Source organism: Myiozetetes cayanensis, unplaced genomic scaffold, assembly GCF_022539395.1.
Source record: "Myiozetetes cayanensis isolate MyiCay16 unplaced genomic scaffold, myiCay2020 scf15, whole genome shotgun sequence".
NCBI classification, from domain to species: Eukaryota; Metazoa; Chordata; class Aves; order Passeriformes; family Tyrannidae; genus Myiozetetes; species Myiozetetes cayanensis.
Genome location: NW_026087159.1, coordinates 5,674,979 through 5,693,518, shown reverse-complemented (window position 1 = coordinate 5,693,518; position 18,540 = coordinate 5,674,979). Strand labels below are relative to the sequence as shown.

Here is an 18,540-nt window from a genome sequence, read left to right as displayed (position 1 = left end):
CTGTTCCATGGGGACACAGGAGGGAGCTTGTTTTCTACAGCCACTCAGCCCTTCTCTCTGCATGCAGCTGGCAGGAGGATCAATACCAGGATTGCTCAGCCCCACATGCTTTGTATGGCTGGCTGTTCCCTTCTTTTTTCTGCCCAAAGGGTCTCATGCAAGGTCAGAGGGCAAAGCACCTGAGCTGACCCAAGAACTCAAACTCCTGCCTACCAGAGAAGGTGATTCAAGGTTTGGGGAGGTTTTAAAACCTCCTGTACAAAGGTTTTTTAAAGACCATCTGGTCCTTGAATTTGATGTTGCCCTGGATCACTATGGGCCCTCTGAAGTCATATATCACTTGGCATCTGAGAGCTCTCTTTCTTGTAAACAAAACATTCCTGGATCTGGTTTACTGGCTCAGGCAAGTTCCCTTCTGTAGCCTTGCCCTTCCAGTGAGGTGGATTACCAATAAATGTGTGAAGTAGGAGATTCACACTCGTGACAAAGGGGTGCTGGAACTTGGCAGTTATAAGGAAAGCTGTTACATGGGAAGCGAGGTATCTTAAATGTAGACTGACAAATGGGGACTAAAATGTAGTGATTTATTGCCAAACCTATTTGGCAGCCTCTTTCCAGTTTAGGCTTGTTGGTTATCAGATACTTCCTACATAGAAACATAAAATGAAATAACATACGATTGGCTGTGACAATTCTTAACTAGTTGATTGCAGGAAGGATTTCTCTGCTTTGTTGTTGAAGGTACAGTTGTGTGCGTGGGCTCCTTTTGGAGCTGCTGGAATGCCCCTGTGGAGCTGTTTCCACAGGAGCAGTTGACTGTTCCCATCTGACAGCACGCCCTGTTGTCTTCCCGGGGCATGTTCTGAGATGTGGCAGCAGCAGCCCAGCATTTCCCTGTGCAGGGCCTGATCTGTTTCCAGGTGGTCGCCATGTGAGGGTACCAGACCCACTCTGCAGTCTCGGGGGCTCCATCGGCTGCGATCCCTGGTGGGATGAGCCGATTCCCTGAGAGCCCCCTCTGTCCCTGGAGCTCTGAAACAGCAACACCACGTCTACTGCAGTTTCAAGTTTCTCCTCTAGAGAAAACAGGGTCGTTTAAGCGTTTTCTGATCCAGACAAGTGCAAACACCTCGAGAAGATCATGTACCAAGCCTACAGCGACTGGGAGTGACGCTCCCGAAAGCGATCTCGGCAGGGCTCCCATTTCCTGCTGCCAGCATGGCTCGTTTGAGATATCGGTGCCACAGCAAGTGCTGGGTAAACACCAGGATTGTTTCTGCTGGATGATCTCAAAGCCCTCCCAACTGTCTGCTGAAAATACTTGTCCATTGCAAGGAAATGACTGTTTGTTTGTGTTAGGAGTCAGGAATGGGAAATGACGTGAACACTTAACTGTTTTTCCTGCTGTTTCTAGGAGGCATATTTGCTGTCTTGGGTCTTATTTCCAAAGGCATTCAGTGTTTTCTCAGCCCCTATAAAGTAAGTATTAGAGGTGTGTGCATGCACATTTACAGATACATATATATAAAATCAGAAAATACCTTAAAAATCTTGTGTATCCACCTGGTAAATTTGTACTAGTGCCCCTCTGTGACCATGCTGTAACATGATTTGATATATTCCCCCTCACAGTGCCGAACCGAAACTGTCCTCAGGTCTTGGTTTCACAACACTGTGCATAAATCAGTGATTCTGCAGTGTGCTGCAACCTCCCTGAAGTGGAAAGAAGTCAGAATTCACACTTGCCATCCTTATTTCACCCAGGCACCAGTTTTATCTGCATCTGCTGAGTTACACTGTGCATTTAATCTTTTTTTTATCTGTGTATTGCTCCTTGCTTGCCCTTGACAAAGAAGTGGTCCAATGTTTTAGTCTGTTTGGTTGATGATTACTTTTTGTTACTGATTTCTTTGGTCAAAGTGTTTTTCTAAACCAAACGTTTCTCTTTAGATTCCTTGAAAACAAACACTGGCAGTCGGGGTCCGTGTCCTGTGATCTCCCTTCCCCAGGCACCTGCTGTCCTGCAGGACTGGGGCAGCTGCAGGTGTCAGACTTGGTTACAGTGACTCTTGAGTTCCTGTAGGTGAAAGGTCTCTTCTGTTCTTCTCCAAGTGTCTGGCAAAACACGATCCCGGCCCATGACTGGAACGCCCAGATATGGGGGGAGAAAAAGAGGGTTTGTGTTGGGCTTTTTTAATCAGCTTGGGCACAATTAAATGTTTAGCCTGGCTGTTGGGTGCTAAGATAAGGTACCACATGGCAGTTTTATCTCCTCAGCTTCTGCTCGATTCCCTCACCCTTCCCCAAGAAACAGCAGGTTAAGCCACCTTGTGAAAATCAGAATTAAGAGCAGAGGTACTGAAGAACAGTGAAGCCACAAGAACACAGCCCTGCAGTGGCAGGAAAACAGACCCAGCTATGAGCTCTGTGTTGGACACAAGAGCTGTGCCTGCAGAGGGCTCTGGGACTCGACCTTCTCAGCCAGTTAAGAACAATTGTGGGATCTTATTTAGTGAATGTTAATGATTGACTTTATCATCTGATACTGATTGATGACACAATCTCTGTTTTTCTGAGAATCAAAGTAAAGCAACATTTTATTGCCCTTTAGAGACTTATTGATATATAAGTAAAAAATAAGTGAATAACAACTTGAATTCAACTTTTCTTTCTCCCTTTTTTTTTTTAAAGAAACAGTTTTTTCCATGGTTTTTTTGTATTTCCATGCATAAGCAGAAAAGGGACCCATAACATGAGGGGGTGAAGGGTTTCATTTCCAAATTTTTTATTCATATCAGAGCATATTCTATAGACTTCTTATGAACAAAGATTTGTGTGTATGATTCAAATGCAAGAATAGCTGCCCTTTTAAAATTAACATCTCAACACTGAAATGCCAAACCAAGGGAAATACTTGTTATATGAAACAAGATAAATGTTCACCTCAAATATGAAACTGGTATTTGAGCAGGAGTTTCTGACAGAAAACAAGTCCCTGTGGTAGCTGTGGGGGTAGGGACTGTGTAGAGAAATGCCTTTGCTGCTATACTTAGTTTGGTCTCTAAAATAGAAAAAAATGGTGAATTTTGTATTAGTGTGCAGCGTGAGTTTAACTTCTGTTAATGTCACTTCCATGCACCCCTAAGAAATGGAGGGATCTGATTACAGAACTTGTTTTTATTGTCTACAATTGTGATACAAAATGGCTCTTGCAGAAATTACTTCCCCAAGTAAGAAAACGAGCACTCAGTGATATATTGGTAATGATGAAGTAAGAAATTTGAGAATTACTTCTTCACCTAAAATTCATGGTTTATTTCATAGTTTCACTGATGGAACTTTTCATTTTCTTCAATGACCAGTCACGACTCTGACCCCTCTGGACTGTATACAGAAGTGTTATGTGCCAGCCTTGGCAGGTACAACCACAAACCAAATGAACGTTTTACAGAAGACAGTTTGCTTTTATAGTGATCACGCACTGATGTGAACATAGACTAAAAATAACAAATGTTGCTTTAATAAGGATTTTTTACAGTAGGCGTAGATATAAAAGTTTTTCAAATTATTTTCACAGGTATCACTGAACATTTCATAGCTGTCTGTTACAGAAGCACCGCAAAGTGCTTTGAGTCTTTCATTTATTATACACAGTTAAAATATATTACACTTCTGAAGGTATCTTAAATCACTGAACAGTTTTGCTAGCATCTTAATGAGCCAAATGGGAGTAAAAGGCAGTCCACATTCATGATGTGAATATACAGTAAGGTGTTTGACATCCTATGAACTCACTGCTCATGTTCTCAAAATAACCATGGTGATGAGACCTGAAAGACAAGAATTAAGAACTAAACACTTCAGTTTCACTGAATAAAACATTTAAAATGCAGTTTACCCTGTCACAGCCCAGAAAACAATGTAAAAGTGTGTAAATACATGCAGAATGCATTTATACATACACTCAAATATTAGAAGTATTGGTCCAAGTTTTGATGTAGTTAAAAACCAACACTGAAGTGCAGTTTATCTAATCACTGAATGTTACAGAAGCTATAAATACTCCACGCAATTACTGATCTCGCTACTTGAAAATCTGAACACTGAGATTTTGACTTAGGTAAGAGTAACAGTAGAAGCCAAACCCCAGTTTTCATGGGGGCCAGTTATGGGCAGTATCATTCAAATGCTGAATCATCAGTAAGGCAGATTAGTTGAAGGCTCCAAGGCTTTTTTTCTGCTCTGTGCAGAATAACTGATCAAAGACTAGTTTTAGACAAAGATGTTAAGCTTCCTTGTCAGTCTGCAGAGAGAGCTTTCAACAGACTCTTTGTTGTGACCTTTAAAGAGGGAGGAAAAAAAATGACTGCTCTGATAGAGGTTAAAAACAATTAAAAACAGAAGAAAGCAGGAAATGTGGGTCTAATAAACCTACTCATGACACACTGAAAAGTTCACTTTAATTATGTGCTGATACAGGAAAAAGTACAAATCTGTAAGTTCTTAGCCATGGGTTATATTGCACAAGGCAAAGGAAGAACATTCAGGCTCCTTGAATTCCAACCTTATATAACATCACAATAATAATTTATCAGTTCTTGGGCAATCTCACTTTCTTGCATGCTCAGATGATGTCAATGTAACAGCCTTTCACTGCAGAGAACTCAGCTAAAACCTACAGATCTCACCATGAATAAAGACGTTTCTGAGACTATTTTACTCTCTTGCCACTACATAGTGATTTAAATTATTTACTTTATGAGACTGGGAAGACTGTGAAGCATGACAGCACAGAGCTGTAATGCTGCCTTCCATCAGATCAGCAATTTATCCATTAAAGAGGAATTACAGTTCAGCTATTTCTTAAGGTCTGTACTGGCTCAGACAACCAGTGCTACCACAACTGCTGGAGGCCTTAATTTGGATTAATTCCATCATTGCAAAGTAACAACAGAGGCTTCTGGAGGGTGCTTACAGGACAGCCTGTACCACTTGCACAGGGACTTTCAGGCAGTAAAGGGTTTAACTCATTTCTGTAAATCAAATACTTCTCAAATGTCACATAGTCCAGTTGGTGTGGTATAACAACCCTTTTCAATTAAATGCTCCACAATCCATTTGTATTAATTGTGGAAGAAAGTGGCTTCATCTTCTCAAGAGCAATTGACTTCCTACATAAGCAAGAGTTGCACACAAAAAAGTCTGTCCATGAACACTAGAAATACTGCCACCAAAGGAACCAAAACCTGTCAGAACTTCATGGGGAATCAAGAAACAGGTTCAGTTGTTGCAAATGTATAAAGTCACGTGGTTTAATACTGTAGTTGGCACCAGCAGAACCTGGAGTAATTTTGAAAAGCAGAGATAAAAACAGAGTGAAGATTACTGTAAGGTCCTGAGAGTCCATCAGCATCAGCTTGGGCAAAGAGCCACAAGTGAGATTTCAAACTGCTTCAGCAGATTGACCTGTAAGTCAGCTGACTGTGCATGAACCATCAAGAACTTGCACTTTTTCCCATCACTACCTCACCTCTAGCTATCAGTTTGAAGCTGCCTAGCTCGTTTCCTGCAAATCCTCATTTCTGCCAGGTAGTGGGACAGGAGATTTGAGTTTAGTGTGACTGTTCTTCAAATCTGAAATAGTTATAGAGAAATAGTCATAACGAATGAAATGTGCAATTATCTATGCTTGCTAATGTAGGAGTAAGTTACAAATCAGGAAGAACTGTGGATGGTAGTGGTCTCTTAGAAAGGATTACAGTAACTTATTGCTACACACTTCCACTGCTTATCAAGAAGGCAGTGAGAACAGAGCCTTACAAACCAGCTCATGGGGCTGGAGGGAGAAACACAGTAACACAAGAGCCCTACGTTCTGTAACAGAGTAACTATGGCAAGACAAGAGTAAGAAACAGGACGTTCCATTCGGTTTGTTGGCAGATAACAGTGGTTGGCCCATCATCAAACGAAGGTAAAATTAACATGTAGAGGCCTGCATGTAATAAGTATTGACTCAAATCTGGTCTAAAACACTTATAATAACTAATTTACCCTGCCATCACCATGGCTGCAAATTAAGATATACGTGGAGATGCAAAACAAAACGTAATGTGGTGCTTTGTCTCCATCCAGTTCTCTGAAGCCACTGGCAAACACAGCTGAAGTTTTCCAAACTCACAGAATTTGCAGGAGAACGTTTACAAACCCCAAAGTACTCACCTAAAACATAAGCAGCTACTAACTTTTGATTCACACTTAAGTGGAGGTAGAGAGGCACCAGGGATTCCATTTCCCCCGATGTAGGTAGCATTAGTGCTGCGACACACACTACTCCCAGGAAGACTGTTAGTAAACTAGGTCCCGACGAGGCAGTTCTGTTTTCTGGAAAAGCAAGACAGCACCAACTGTCAGGAACATCTGACCAAGAGAAACATTAAATATTCTGCAAAAACGTTTGCAGTGCATTGGAGCTGCAATGCCCTCAGATTCTTCCTTTCCCTTTGTGGTTTGGAGGGGGTGGAAGATCACTCTTAAACCCACCCTTCTAAACCTTCTGCATTTTGCAGTGGGGGAGGCTGCTCCCTGTTCTGATGCTGGGACTTGTTTTCGCATGAGTTCCTAAACCCCTCCCTTCTGGAGGAGCAGAGCCTGCCAGGCCCAGCTATACTATAGCTATAGCTATATATACACACACTCAGGACAGGTGGGTGTCTCAGCAATGCCTGACATTTCCCCATGCATCCTCACTGCACTCCTTCGTATGTTCCTTCAGTGATTAGTAATCAACTAGGAAAGATCACCCAAAAGAGCTGCACATGCAGGTCACTGCTTACACCTCCTGAGCAAAACCTGGCTACAGCAAGAGCACAGTGGGCCAGATGAGTTCCCCTTCCTTCTTTAGAGGATTCAAGGGCTGCACCCAACAGAACCAGTTTAGATGCCACAAATCAGTAAAATTTGAACCTTCCTTTAAAAACCATGAGACTGAACCCCCTGACATCCAGTCTCATCAGAATAAGGAAATGCAAACCACAGACAATAAAGAGTCCTTCATACCCTTTATTGCACTGCACTCCAACAGCTGGAACCTACTCAAAGGCCCACTGTGTCATCTTTGAAAAGAGCTGTTAACATGTTAACTGAATACCTCCAACCAAATCCTTAAGTCCCATTGGAAATTAGCCAATGTTTTAATCATTTTTTTCTATCCTCAGTGATCAGCAATATGTGCTCTATTTCAATTCCATAAATCTGTTATTTCCAGGTTGCAGGTTACATGCAAAGACTGCAGTCACCTTGTTTACTGCTTTTCTGTAAGCAGTATAATGTGATCAACAAGGTTTTTAAGCAGAGAAGTAGCACTTGGATTAAGACCAGTATCAGATTGTTCAAACTCTCTGTCCTGGAACAACTATCACAGTAACATTTTGTTCTGTGAGTTGAGAGATCTTTGCAGGTTTGCTTTAACCGTGTATCCTACTAATATCTATCATCAGGGTTTGCTTTAATAAAAGGTATTTCACCAGCCAACAAACTCTGTATAAGTAGTGAAACAGGTTTGCTTTAACAAGAGGAGCACCCTCAATAAAGTTCATCTATTTTTCTGGAAATGATTTTTGTTGCTGTAATGAAAAATTAAACAGTGACAAGAACATAAGAATATAAATCAGTAAAACTAACAGGACTGTATGCTGTCAAGAATCAGTTTAGATTCAATTCAGGTAAAACTCGACACTTTTTATCCTACCCCTTCAATTTAACTGTTTGGCCCAGGTTTTGCCCAAGCCTGTTGATTTACTTCCTCATGTATGAAACAAGCAGAGTTTTCAGCTCCCAACTGTGCTCTTCTGTTCTTGTGGGACAGACAAAGCAGAGGGTGCAGAACAAGGAGCACTTCAGAAGATGTTTTGGCAATATTTCCTGCTCATCAGGAAATGGGGGATTACGGGTTTGGAACAAACTCAGAAGGGGCATATGTTCTGAAAGAGCCCGAGGGAAAAAAATAACTACCATCCTTTGGTAGATAAATTCCCATTGGCTGTACCAGAACTCCTGCTCCAGAGGAAGGGAGGATGCTCTCTCCAAGGTATGACATGCAAACACAGGGCAGCAAAGGGTCTTGATTGATCAAGGCAGCATAAACAGAATAGCCACAGTTTGGGTTCTTGGGTACTGTCATCCCCCAATGATAAAGATAGCAGTCCTACAGGTAAGTAAAAACAATTCCTTTCAAATTTATTTTAACCTATATTTAAAAAAATATTGTAGCCTTTCTAGTAACCTGAGTTATTCAAAACTGATTCAGAAGACAGGAGGGGTAAAAGATTTCAGCTACCTGGTTGACACAAAGTCTGCTCAAAAAAGACACTTTCAGCCAGGTGTTCTTTTATTCGTTTTTCCTCCTCTTCCTTTTGTTGTTGTTGTTCCTTTGCAGATGGAAGCAGAGTAGCAATAATCTCCTTTTTCCCTAATGCTTTCCTCTGGCTCTGCTCAGACACTTGTAGACGGAATTTATCTATCACACCATAGTAAGCAGCCCGAACATCTCTGTGACGAATCACACTGCAGAGAAAAACAACATTTTCAAACAGGTCAACTAATAAGAAGCAAGTATGGAATTACATCCTGTATCACTAAGTTTGTCCTCTTTCCCCCATGCACAGATAAACTGCAATAATCCAGATCCCTATTGCCTCATCCACTACTCAGTGTTCTTGAAGATTTGATCTTGCCTGCCTTCTCTCTCCCCTCCATATTTCCCAAATATATAAAAAGCTCCAAAAAAGAACAATTAATTCTTTATCTCAACCCACCTTTGGCTCAGTCTGAGGCTGAGCTGCCAACTGATGAAACATCAGTTTATTGAAGTTTTTGATGCTGGCCAATGATTTGAAAAGGTATGAGGGGACTGGAGTGGACAGGGAAGGAAAGAAGTAAAGTAGAGCTGCCAAACACTTGGACAGGTGTTTGGCAAGCTGAAGTTCAGCTTTTTGAGGAAACCAGGCTCAAAGCTTTACAATTCCACATTCTCAGAAGAAAAACTCATTCCTGGACAAGAGTCAGCTAAGGATTTTCAAAATCAGAAACCCACCATTATGAGCATGTTTGGAACCTATAAAAGGCACAGTTTTAAAATAGCACTGATCAAAGGCAAAACAGACCTCTGAGCAGAGCTCTGCTCAACTGCCTCCTCTCTGCATTTGTGATTCATCACAAAAATATGTATCTAGCATTAGAAAGCTCGAACATTTAGGTCTGAAATGGTATCAGCTCTTGGGGTTAATAAGGATTTAAATTATTTCTCCAAATATTTTTTGTGAAAGCTTATTTTAAGTTTTTAAGATAACAATAGCTAATCTGAAAAAAAATACTACAAATAAGTGATTTGGTTTCAAGAGGGCTGCCATCTCATGAGGGGAAAAAAATGACTGTACCCTTAGTAACACAGGATAGTAGTTTCAAAATTGCTTCAAGGAAGGGATGGATTTTTGTTTTTCAGTCTTCATTTAAAGGAACTGCATCACATCAAGATATCGACGAGCATTAGCACATATCCAGTGCTTGCAACTGGTATCTAGTTTGAATAGACTATTCATCACAGAAACAGAGACCAAGTCATCCCCCCAGCAGTGATATACCGAGTTTTACGTCACTTTAGAGGCAAATGAGTGTGCTTATGACAGCCTTTCAGCAAGTCAAGTGTTGGCTGGGCAACTGCCTTCACTAATACAAAAAGCTTTTTCCCCTCTGACAACCCTAATTCATACAGCTCTCAGCATATCAGCACAGCAGATCAACTGATTCCTTCCTTTAACACTTCCTTTAAATTGGTGTTTCCACTCTTAGTATCATGGTACTAAGCACCAAGCTAAACAGAATCTTTACATAACACTGTGCTGGGAGAACATGTATCTGCTGCCAAGCAAAGAGATATTTTCTGCAGACCCTTATAAACAGATACATTCTCCTGTTTCTTTTTAGAGATCATTGCATAATTGGAAGCTCTGTAGAATATCTGTTTATCTGGCAAATGGCCACACTTGCATAGTACTGCTCATATCCTAGCAGTAAACACTGCCCTGAGACAGCAACCACTGGAAAGGGGTGGGGGTTTTCCTGCACAAAAACATCCCCTTGAAACCCGTGTATGTCTTATTTTCCTTTATTTAATAAAAGACATTTGTTTTAGAATTACACAAGCTTGATTATTTTGGTTAAAGTCTGCTAAAGACCTCAACAGTTCACTGATACAGTGGTGTATTCTGACCCATTTTGTTCCATTTCTAGCACTGTTGCCCCTGCCCACTGAAACTTTTTAGTTTCATGTTTTAAATTTCCTTTTTATTTGGTGAGTCCTTTGAATTTTTCAAATTACACTTAAGGAAAACATTCTACAGGAAAGAGCCATTCCCCAAGCATGGTATTATTTATCTGACAAAAGATAGTTCATTCAATTGTGGGGGTTTCTGTGTACGGCCATTTGTTAGGCAGAGATCCCAGAAGGTGTTTTACAGTTTGGAAAATTTCTATTCAAAAAGCTCAGTCTACTCTTTTAGGTACCTCACACTCTCTTCAGCTGTATCTGTACATCAGCACAGAAATAATGTGGCAAATGCAAGATGAAAAAAGTTGGTCTATTTTAGCTTATACACCTACTCTACTCCAAATTACAGCAGCCTGCAGACCCTGTTCATTACTGTGGTCACTTGACCAGCCCCCTTATTTTCTCAGTTATTGGGTTGGGACCTGACAGGAGAAGTGAGTAAAGGGGAGAAACAGAGATCTGAGAACGGCAGGGGTGGTCAGGGTGAAAGGTAGGCAAGAGTACCTTAATTAAACATGGCCCAGGAAAACGTGCTCAGCAGAACTGCATACATTTCCATTTTGCCAATCTGCAAACAAGTATTTCTCACACAGAAATCCCAACCCTGGGGGTCTTGCTTTTCTTGTTATTTCTTACAAAAAGGTACTCAGAGGGGGCTCAGATTACTCTCACTGCTGGTTTACAAACTCCACTACAGGATGCATTTACTGGCAATTTATTTATGCCCAAAGACAAAATTAAAGAATATTGTAATACCTCTGCCCTAGAGTGAAAGAACAGCAAAAACCAGACAGTCACAAGTATACAGGAGATTAGGAAAATATTACAACTTTATCCAAGTTATATTTTATACGCATGCTGACATTTACTACCTCTTAAATAATAAAAGAAATTAAGATAATAAAATGTATATTAGAAAAAAACCCAACCAACTTTTACTTACATATCAACACAGCACTGAGGCTTCACTGCACCAGTAGCATCAACCACCGCATATTTATTTGGGGTTGTACAAAGAACTGCAATGACAAGGACAGGAGTGGTAACAAATCATGAATTAATACCTCACCAGCTTCATCAACAGGTACATGTAGAGACACGAGTTTGGTTTTGTCACAGATATGATTTGTTACATGAATTATAATTGGACTGTTCAAGATCACCAACTAACCCTTAAACAGAACTTAACCTAAGAAACCCACCTTTGAATTTTAAGGCAAACTCATAGGGGTTATATAGAGTCAACACCTGCTTGTGTGTTGACTGGTCATCTGCATAAAATATAAGTTCTGTAGGAAAAACAAAAACAGGAAGATTTCCTTCCACTAACTCTGGCTGTCTTTTTTGTTGCTGCATTGGCACTGAATCCTCCTTGCTGCTTCTTGTGTTCTTATGATTTTGAATCCTCAGAGACTTCAGTTTTTGAATCGTTTAAGAATTCCAAAGCATTTTGGCAATTCTAAAGGAAAAAAATGGGAAAAAAAGAGAAAAGGCAAGAAGATTATTTCCATAAGTCTATACTAAACTGAGGCAGTCAACAAAGGTGTAAAAATATAAAATGTGACGCTTGATTATGAATCTACCTCTACTTATGTTCCTTCAAAAATACTGATACATAAAAATATTTTCATTGTGTTTCCATCTATTTAACAAACTGCTATAAAATAAATGGATAAGCACCTCGTCAGTGTATCATGGCAGCATTTGGGGTCCCAGTCTGTGACTGCTGCTGATACTGGCTCTTTGCAACACAAGCCAAACAACGATAACAAAAAGAGATCCCATCCCATGTCCCATGTCTCAGCACACCAACACTTCAGAAGAAACAGAGCAGAAATGAGGAAACATGACATAAGTAGGAGTCACTGTTCAGGCAGAAACCTCTCCAGAGGGACGACTTCCCCGGATGAAGAATAACAGCCTAGGTATCTGCTCACCCAGGCAGCCAGGTATGACAAATCCCAGAAATTCAGAGCTAAGGAATGAGGAACACCTTCTCGGTGTGTTTAAACTAAACTCCTGTTACAACTGCACGGTAGTTACAGGCAATGAATTGAAAAATAACTGGGATGCTCAACACCAAACAGATCTGGGATTTACTATCTGATTAAAAAAGACAACAGGTTTTCTGCCTCCAATCAAAGTACGACCATTGCAATTCCCCCTCTGACACCTCCACAGTTCTGTTTTATTTTGAGTGACATTCCAGAACTAAGACCAGAACCCATGACCCAATCAAGCAACAATCCCAAATGTAATTCATAAAATAAAATTAAGGCCAAACTCCTCAGCACACATACCACTGACTTGACACATGACAGACAGAACAAAGTCTTCTCCCACCCTCCAAGAACGTCATGTTTTATTGCAGCTCTTGTAGGTTAATTATCAAACTGAAGGTGTCCTTTGACGTTTAACTTTACAGTAGAAAATATTAAAAGAACGAAAAGTTCCTACTGACTCATTAGCTGTCATTTCCACTTCCAGTGAAGTTTTATAAACAAGGTACATTTCAGCTGTTCTCCAGTCCAATAAACTGGTTTCACTGCACCTTAAAACTTAGTTTCTGAACTTTCTAGCAGTGAATAGCCCAAGCATTATGAACAATCAAAACCAAATGCTTATTTCTGCATTCTAAACATCATGATGATCACATTTCCAAGCATCAGATACAGGTTTCATACTTGAAACATGACACAGGTTCATGTGTTTACTAGAGTGTATCTGTCACACCATCAGATTTACAGGCTCCGATTCTTATTCACAAACTAAGTTTTTAAATTTATTTATTTATTAAAACAGCAAATTAACCCTGTAGAATTTAAATTCACGGATCTCACCAGAATGTCTTTCCCCAAGATCCAGTTTCTTTCAAGAGTACAAGTCTGTTTCCACTTCACTGAAATGCTACTAATAATATTCTGAAAACATATCCCCAATGATAGTGTTCCAAGCTAACGTTCTGTTACCTTATTAAGAAAAGACTAGAAAAAGAAATGGCTCTGTAAGTGCTTAGAATTTTGGTGAATCCCTTTTGTTTCAGAAGAATCAACAAATTCTTGTACACCAAGTGTAAGCGTTATTTCTTTTACAAGTTTATGTACTACTGCAAAGTGAGGTTCATTGTTCCATTCAAACATATCAGGACTATATGAAGAGCTAATGTGGAAACACTGCCAGCAAGTAGAATTACAAATTAACTTCTTTTGATGCTTCTCATAGGTAGAAGATTAAGAATGACTTATTTTTTTTAACCAAAATTAGCTCAATACAGCATGCAGTAAGAGTACATTGGAATCTCTGGGTCTCATACATATGTGCACTGTGTATGTTGTGTGTAAAAGAAATATAGGCAATTTGTGTTAACAAAAGGGATTTTTTTCTTGAATAAATGTTTCAAACTACCATACAACCAACAGCGAGCTACTGCTACATATCTTAAGTGACAATATTTAATAAAAGATTTAAATATTATTTATAATAATCAATATTATTTTGATGCTTTAGTTTTTTATTTAAACCCTGTACATGTTTCATTCCAATTCCTGGCTTCATACCACATCTCCAGTTTCTTCAGCTCAGCCAGTGGCGAGTGTTTAGTGTCCAAAACTCCACAAATGACAGTATCAGTGGAGGAATGGATCACTAAGCCTATCAACAGGCTCATTTTTCTCACACATCCGTTGAAAACAGCGTGCAAACCTCCCAGGATTCCACAACCTGCACACGGAAAGCCACCAATCTTTAAAAAGTATATCCCGTTATTGCTTCCTTTTCTTATTTAACTTGGCTGCACGAGGAGTTACCGCCCAAACTGGCAAAAGGAACATCTGGCAAACCCAGGCCTACAGTAGACATGTTTGCTGACATAGCAGTGTCATTCAGAATATAAATTTATGAATTCCTAGGCAAGCAACCAGCATCCTTTTTCCTTTTTGAGACAACAGTTTTAGCTTAGAAGTCACCTTGCTGGGACATCTCACCAAGCAACATCAGCAAAAGCACTTTTCCCAAAGACTGATTTATAAACCACACACATGCTGGGGAGACATGACCGTTTAGTACTGATAACACCACACCTTTTGCATCAACAAGAAACTGTGAACACTTTTACAGAGTGAACATGTATCTCCACAACCTCCCTGCCCAGATTAACCCCACAGCAGCTCTCATGGTCAGAATAAGGTCACACAGCCCCGCCAGTTCATTTAAAAGAAACTCAGCAGCCTCTCTTCTGCACCGTGACCACTAAACTTTGTGGTCAATAGTCACCACAATTACTCGCCCAACATAAATCTGTATCAACCCTGGACCTGTGGTCTCAGCTCCATGACCTGCACTGCACAGATGGGCTTTTCTCAGCACTGCTGATGGAGTTCCTGCAGGAGCAGGGATCTGTCAAAGGTAACGCTGGTTACAGGACACAGGCCAGGGTGTAACACCTGAACAACACCAGCTCACTTCCCAGTGCTCTCTGAAGTCCAGACAAACAGCTGTCGCTGGCATTTTCTCAGCACAATAAAGATCTTTCCTCCCTGAAGTTACTAAATATATACTGCTGGTGTCACAATAGCACAGATCTGCCAGCATTTCCTTTGAAATCCCTTTCTTCATAAATTTAACTCGACAGAGAAAAACACGAAGTGAAACATAACTTCTCTCCAGGGTCAGAAATAACCCCGATTGTGATTTGCTTTTACTTAACAAGTACCTGCTGAATAAATAAACCAGCTGAGGAACTTTTTTATTCCCATTTTAACTTCCAGCAGCCTCATCACCATGGCTTCTCAGCGCATTTGTTGTTGTTTTTCTTCCCAGCAACTCCAAATAACTATAGAATGTCATCAGGTAAACACTTTATTCAGAAGAAAACCTCCTTACGGTCATAGTGTCCACATTCTTCTTTTAAAAACTGTCTAATTACATTGTAATCTATGTTTGTTACATCTCATGATCTACCCCCTAAATCTACACTGAGTTTTTATACACTACATACTCAGTAAAGACTGATGCCTTTTGAGCGCCTATTTACAAAATAAACTACAAAGTCTCCTTCAAAATTCCCTCCTGTGTCAAGCTGAGCAATCACTCTAAGACACATGCAAATGGTGCACGGGATCTGAAGATGATCCATTAGCATTTTGTTTCTCCAAAATGTTTTGAAGGCCTCAACGTGCGCTTACGCAAAACAATGTTTAAACTACCTGCAATTATCTGGGAGAGTCACCCATCAGGAGAGCAACAGACCCAGCAGCCAGGATGGCTGGATTCCATTATTGCTAACTCTGTCACTGACACTCCATGACCTTGAGCAAGTTGGTTAACCTCACCTCAATTTGCTGATCTACGAAGGCACATATTCTGCAAAGGATTTCAGTAGGCGGACAGTCCCATCTGAACTGGCAGAACTGCTCTGATACTTTGCAAAGCTGCTACTGTTTACCCCTTCACAGGGTGATGAGAAATGTAATTAGTAACTGTCTCCAGGATGCTGTAAAATGAAATAGTCTCGGAGCGTTACCTATTAGCATGGATGACTACAACATGCATAAATCATGCTGATACTGACAGCAAAATTTATTAGGACCACACTATTCTGTCGTTTCTTTTTTTGAACGCTGAAGAGGTGACTAACAAAAAGAAATATACAAACGCAACGAAGAGGCATGCACCAGCAGTGAAAAATGAAATAACAGCTGTGCACTGCTTCTGATCCATTCCGGCTCAGAAGAATCCTAGGGAAGACTTTCAAGGGCACATCTGCCTTAGTCTCTATTTTCTCACTCTAGTCTCTATCTTCTCACTTTCACGTTGTGTTTAATGCACTAAACCGTCTGCTTTTCAAACGTTTGTTGTGCTCCTTAGCACGGCGTGTCCCCGAAACGCCAAACACTCTTCCTCGGGAGAGCGGCGGGGGCAAAGGCGCTCCGATCTGCTCGTACCGCCGGCAGGGCAGGGCGGTAATTGCACACTCCTAATTGATCCTCTTTGTTCTCCAGCGAGGAGCAGCAGCAGCGACCGGGGCTGGGGCAGCTGCGCGGTAACGGCGGCTCCCGCAGCCGGCCCTGCCCGGCACCCCCGCACGGCCCGGGGCGGGACCCGCCCCGCAGCCCTGCCCGGCGCCTTCCCCCGCACCGCCGGCCCCCGGAGCGACCCCCGGCCCCGCGGGGGAGCGGCCCCAGCCCGGCCGCCGCCCCGTTCCTCATCGCTGCCCCGCCGGGCCCGAGCGAGGGCAGGGAAAGGAGGCCCGGCCCGCGGGGCCGCCCGCCCGCGACAGGGCAGGACGGGACGGGACAGCGCGGGACAAGGCAGCGCGGGGGGCTCCGTGGGCTCCGCCGCCCTCGCCCCGCGCCCGGTGCGGCCCCCCCAGCCCGACTCACCCGCCCGGGGCCGCTCGGTGGGGCTGGCGCGGCGCCCCTTTGTCCGCCCGTCACTGCGGGCAGCGCTGGGGCTGCCGGGACCGACCGGCGGCCGCCGCCGCGTCACCGCCCCGCCCGCCGCCCGCCCCCGCCGCCATGTCGGGGCTCCCCGCCGTCGGTGTGCCTGGGCCGGGCCTCGGTGCTGCCCCTCGGTGCTGCCCCGGCACCGCGGGTGCTCTCGGAGCGTCCCCCGCCGCCCTCCCAGCCAGCCCCGTGGGCTCCGCGGGCAGCGCGGGGTGTGCGCCCGGCCCGGCCCTGCTCACCTGCGGGAAGGTGTTTTTTAATAGTAATTTACCTCATCTCATGGTTCTCGAGGTTTGACCCGTCCTGGAGGGGTTCCTCCTCTCTCCCGGCTCCTCGGGGCCGCCGTGTTTCTTTCCTGGGGTTGCGTCTCCGGCTCCCCCCGGCGCTGCCCATCGCCTGCACATCCCGCCGTGGAGGGGTCGGTGTCTCACCCGGCGTGAATCACAATTAAAGTATTGACAGCTCAGTCGTACCTGCGTGACCCTACAGCAGCACGGCTGAAATGGGGCACGCTGTCCCTGTAAACAGCTTCTCATCCTGTTACCTTTGTTCTCTATTCCTCTTATTTACTTAATGTGTTTTCATTAAATTAAACTAGCTGTGGACTTCAGCTCGTTTTATGCATTATCCACTATATCATCGTCCTTTGATTTTCTTCCCAGCTTCGGTTTTTAAGCCCTGTATAATAAAAACAAACCCATGCGTAATCACCACCCAATATCATCCCCAATTTTAAGATTATTAATGCAGCAGAATGTTTTCATTGCAAGTCAGGTGGATAATTAAGATTTATATTGAGACATCCAGTCAGCAGGATTGCAAAATCTTTTACTCATTACCAGGCTTTACCCACCAGTGAAATGAACACACTTCCGTGGTGAAATAAACACAGCAGCCATGAATGTTTCACAATAATACCATGAAACAATCCAGGACAGGAAGCAACACATTTTGTCTATTTAAAGTCGTGGAAGACATTAAATAAAGAAATTCTAAACAATGTATTTTCTAATTTAGCCAAGTTGTGTATATTATCATCTACCTTTTTCTGCAGATCTAATGGTTGCTAGTAGTTCATTAAGAATTCACAAATTACATAATATTGTTAAATTATTATATATAGAAATTATTATCTTGTCAGAATTTTTGAAAATGTGTGCAGTGAAAACTGGTAATATAAGGGTTTTTTTGTTTCTTGATGAGTGTCGATCAGCTCAGATTTTAACATGTTTAAAAATAAACTGGAATTCTTGTTTTTAAATGGACTACCAGACTTCAGCCCCTCAGGATACATTCAGAAAATTATTATGTTTTTACTGAGTATTAATTCAATGCAGAGTGTTCCTGATTTTGGAAATCTGTCTCAGGACAAGTGGCAGACATAAACATGCTTCAGAGGTATTCAAATTAATAACAAATAGAATGGTCAAATTAGAAAAAACATAATTTAAAAGGACTAGACTTAGAAGCACAATAATTAGCCACACTGGATATTTTCCAGTTCATCCAGCTCATTTAAAAAGAAAGTTCAGACTCTCTAAAAGCAGGTTTAATGTCTTCCTCTGCAAGTTTCCCAGGATCCAACTTTGTTCTGCCACCTATTTCATAGCGTTTATTTATTTAATAACCTGTTGAAAATCAGGACTCATGCTAGTCTCCTTCCTCTCCCACCTATCTATAACTGCAGTTTGTTTCCAGGTTATTTTGTGATTTTAAAAGCCCTGTGTTAACTCAAATTCAGTGTGAAAACCTGTACGTGTGTAAGTAGGAGTC

The 18,540-nt window shown here is 42.0% G+C and overlaps 1 protein-coding gene across 3 annotated transcripts; it reads right to left on the bottom strand.

Annotated features, from left to right (window-relative positions):
* Positions 1-2,768: 2,768 nt before the first annotated feature.
* MOSPD1 (motile sperm domain containing 1) lies at positions 2,769-17,415 on the bottom strand. 3 transcript variants are annotated; one of them, XM_050310452.1, is made up of 6 exons: positions 17,039-17,415; positions 11,527-11,783; positions 11,268-11,343; positions 8,336-8,562; positions 6,220-6,381; positions 2,769-3,830 (listed from the first exon to the last, which is right to left on the bottom strand). In XM_050310452.1, exons 2-6 carry the CDS (start codon positions 11,678-11,680, stop codon positions 3,799-3,801), a joined length of 651 nt encoding a protein of 216 aa, XP_050166409.1. In that variant the 5' UTR covers positions 11,681-11,783; positions 17,039-17,415; the 3' UTR covers positions 2,769-3,798. The 3 variants fall into 3 exon arrangements, with proteins under 3 accessions (XP_050166409.1, XP_050166408.1, XP_050166411.1); XM_050310451.1 differs by lacking the exon at positions 17,039-17,415 and adding an exon at positions 16,705-16,815; XM_050310454.1 differs by lacking the exon at positions 17,039-17,415 and adding an exon at positions 12,625-16,296.
* Positions 17,416-18,540: the final 1,125 nt, after the last annotated feature.

Coding starts and splice junctions, on each gene's coding strand:
- MOSPD1 (XM_050310452.1), bottom strand. CDS start 11,680: ATGCAGCAACAAAAAAGACAGCCAGAGTTAGTGGAAGGAAATCTTCCT. Junction 11,344..11,526: donor GTTTGCCTTAAAATTCAAAG/GTGGGTTTCTTA, acceptor TTGTCATTGCAG/TTCTTTGTACAACCCCAAAT. Junction 6,382..8,335: donor GCAGACTTTGTGTCAACCAG/GTAGCTGAAATC, acceptor TTGCTTTTCCAG/AAAACAGAACTGCCTCGTCG.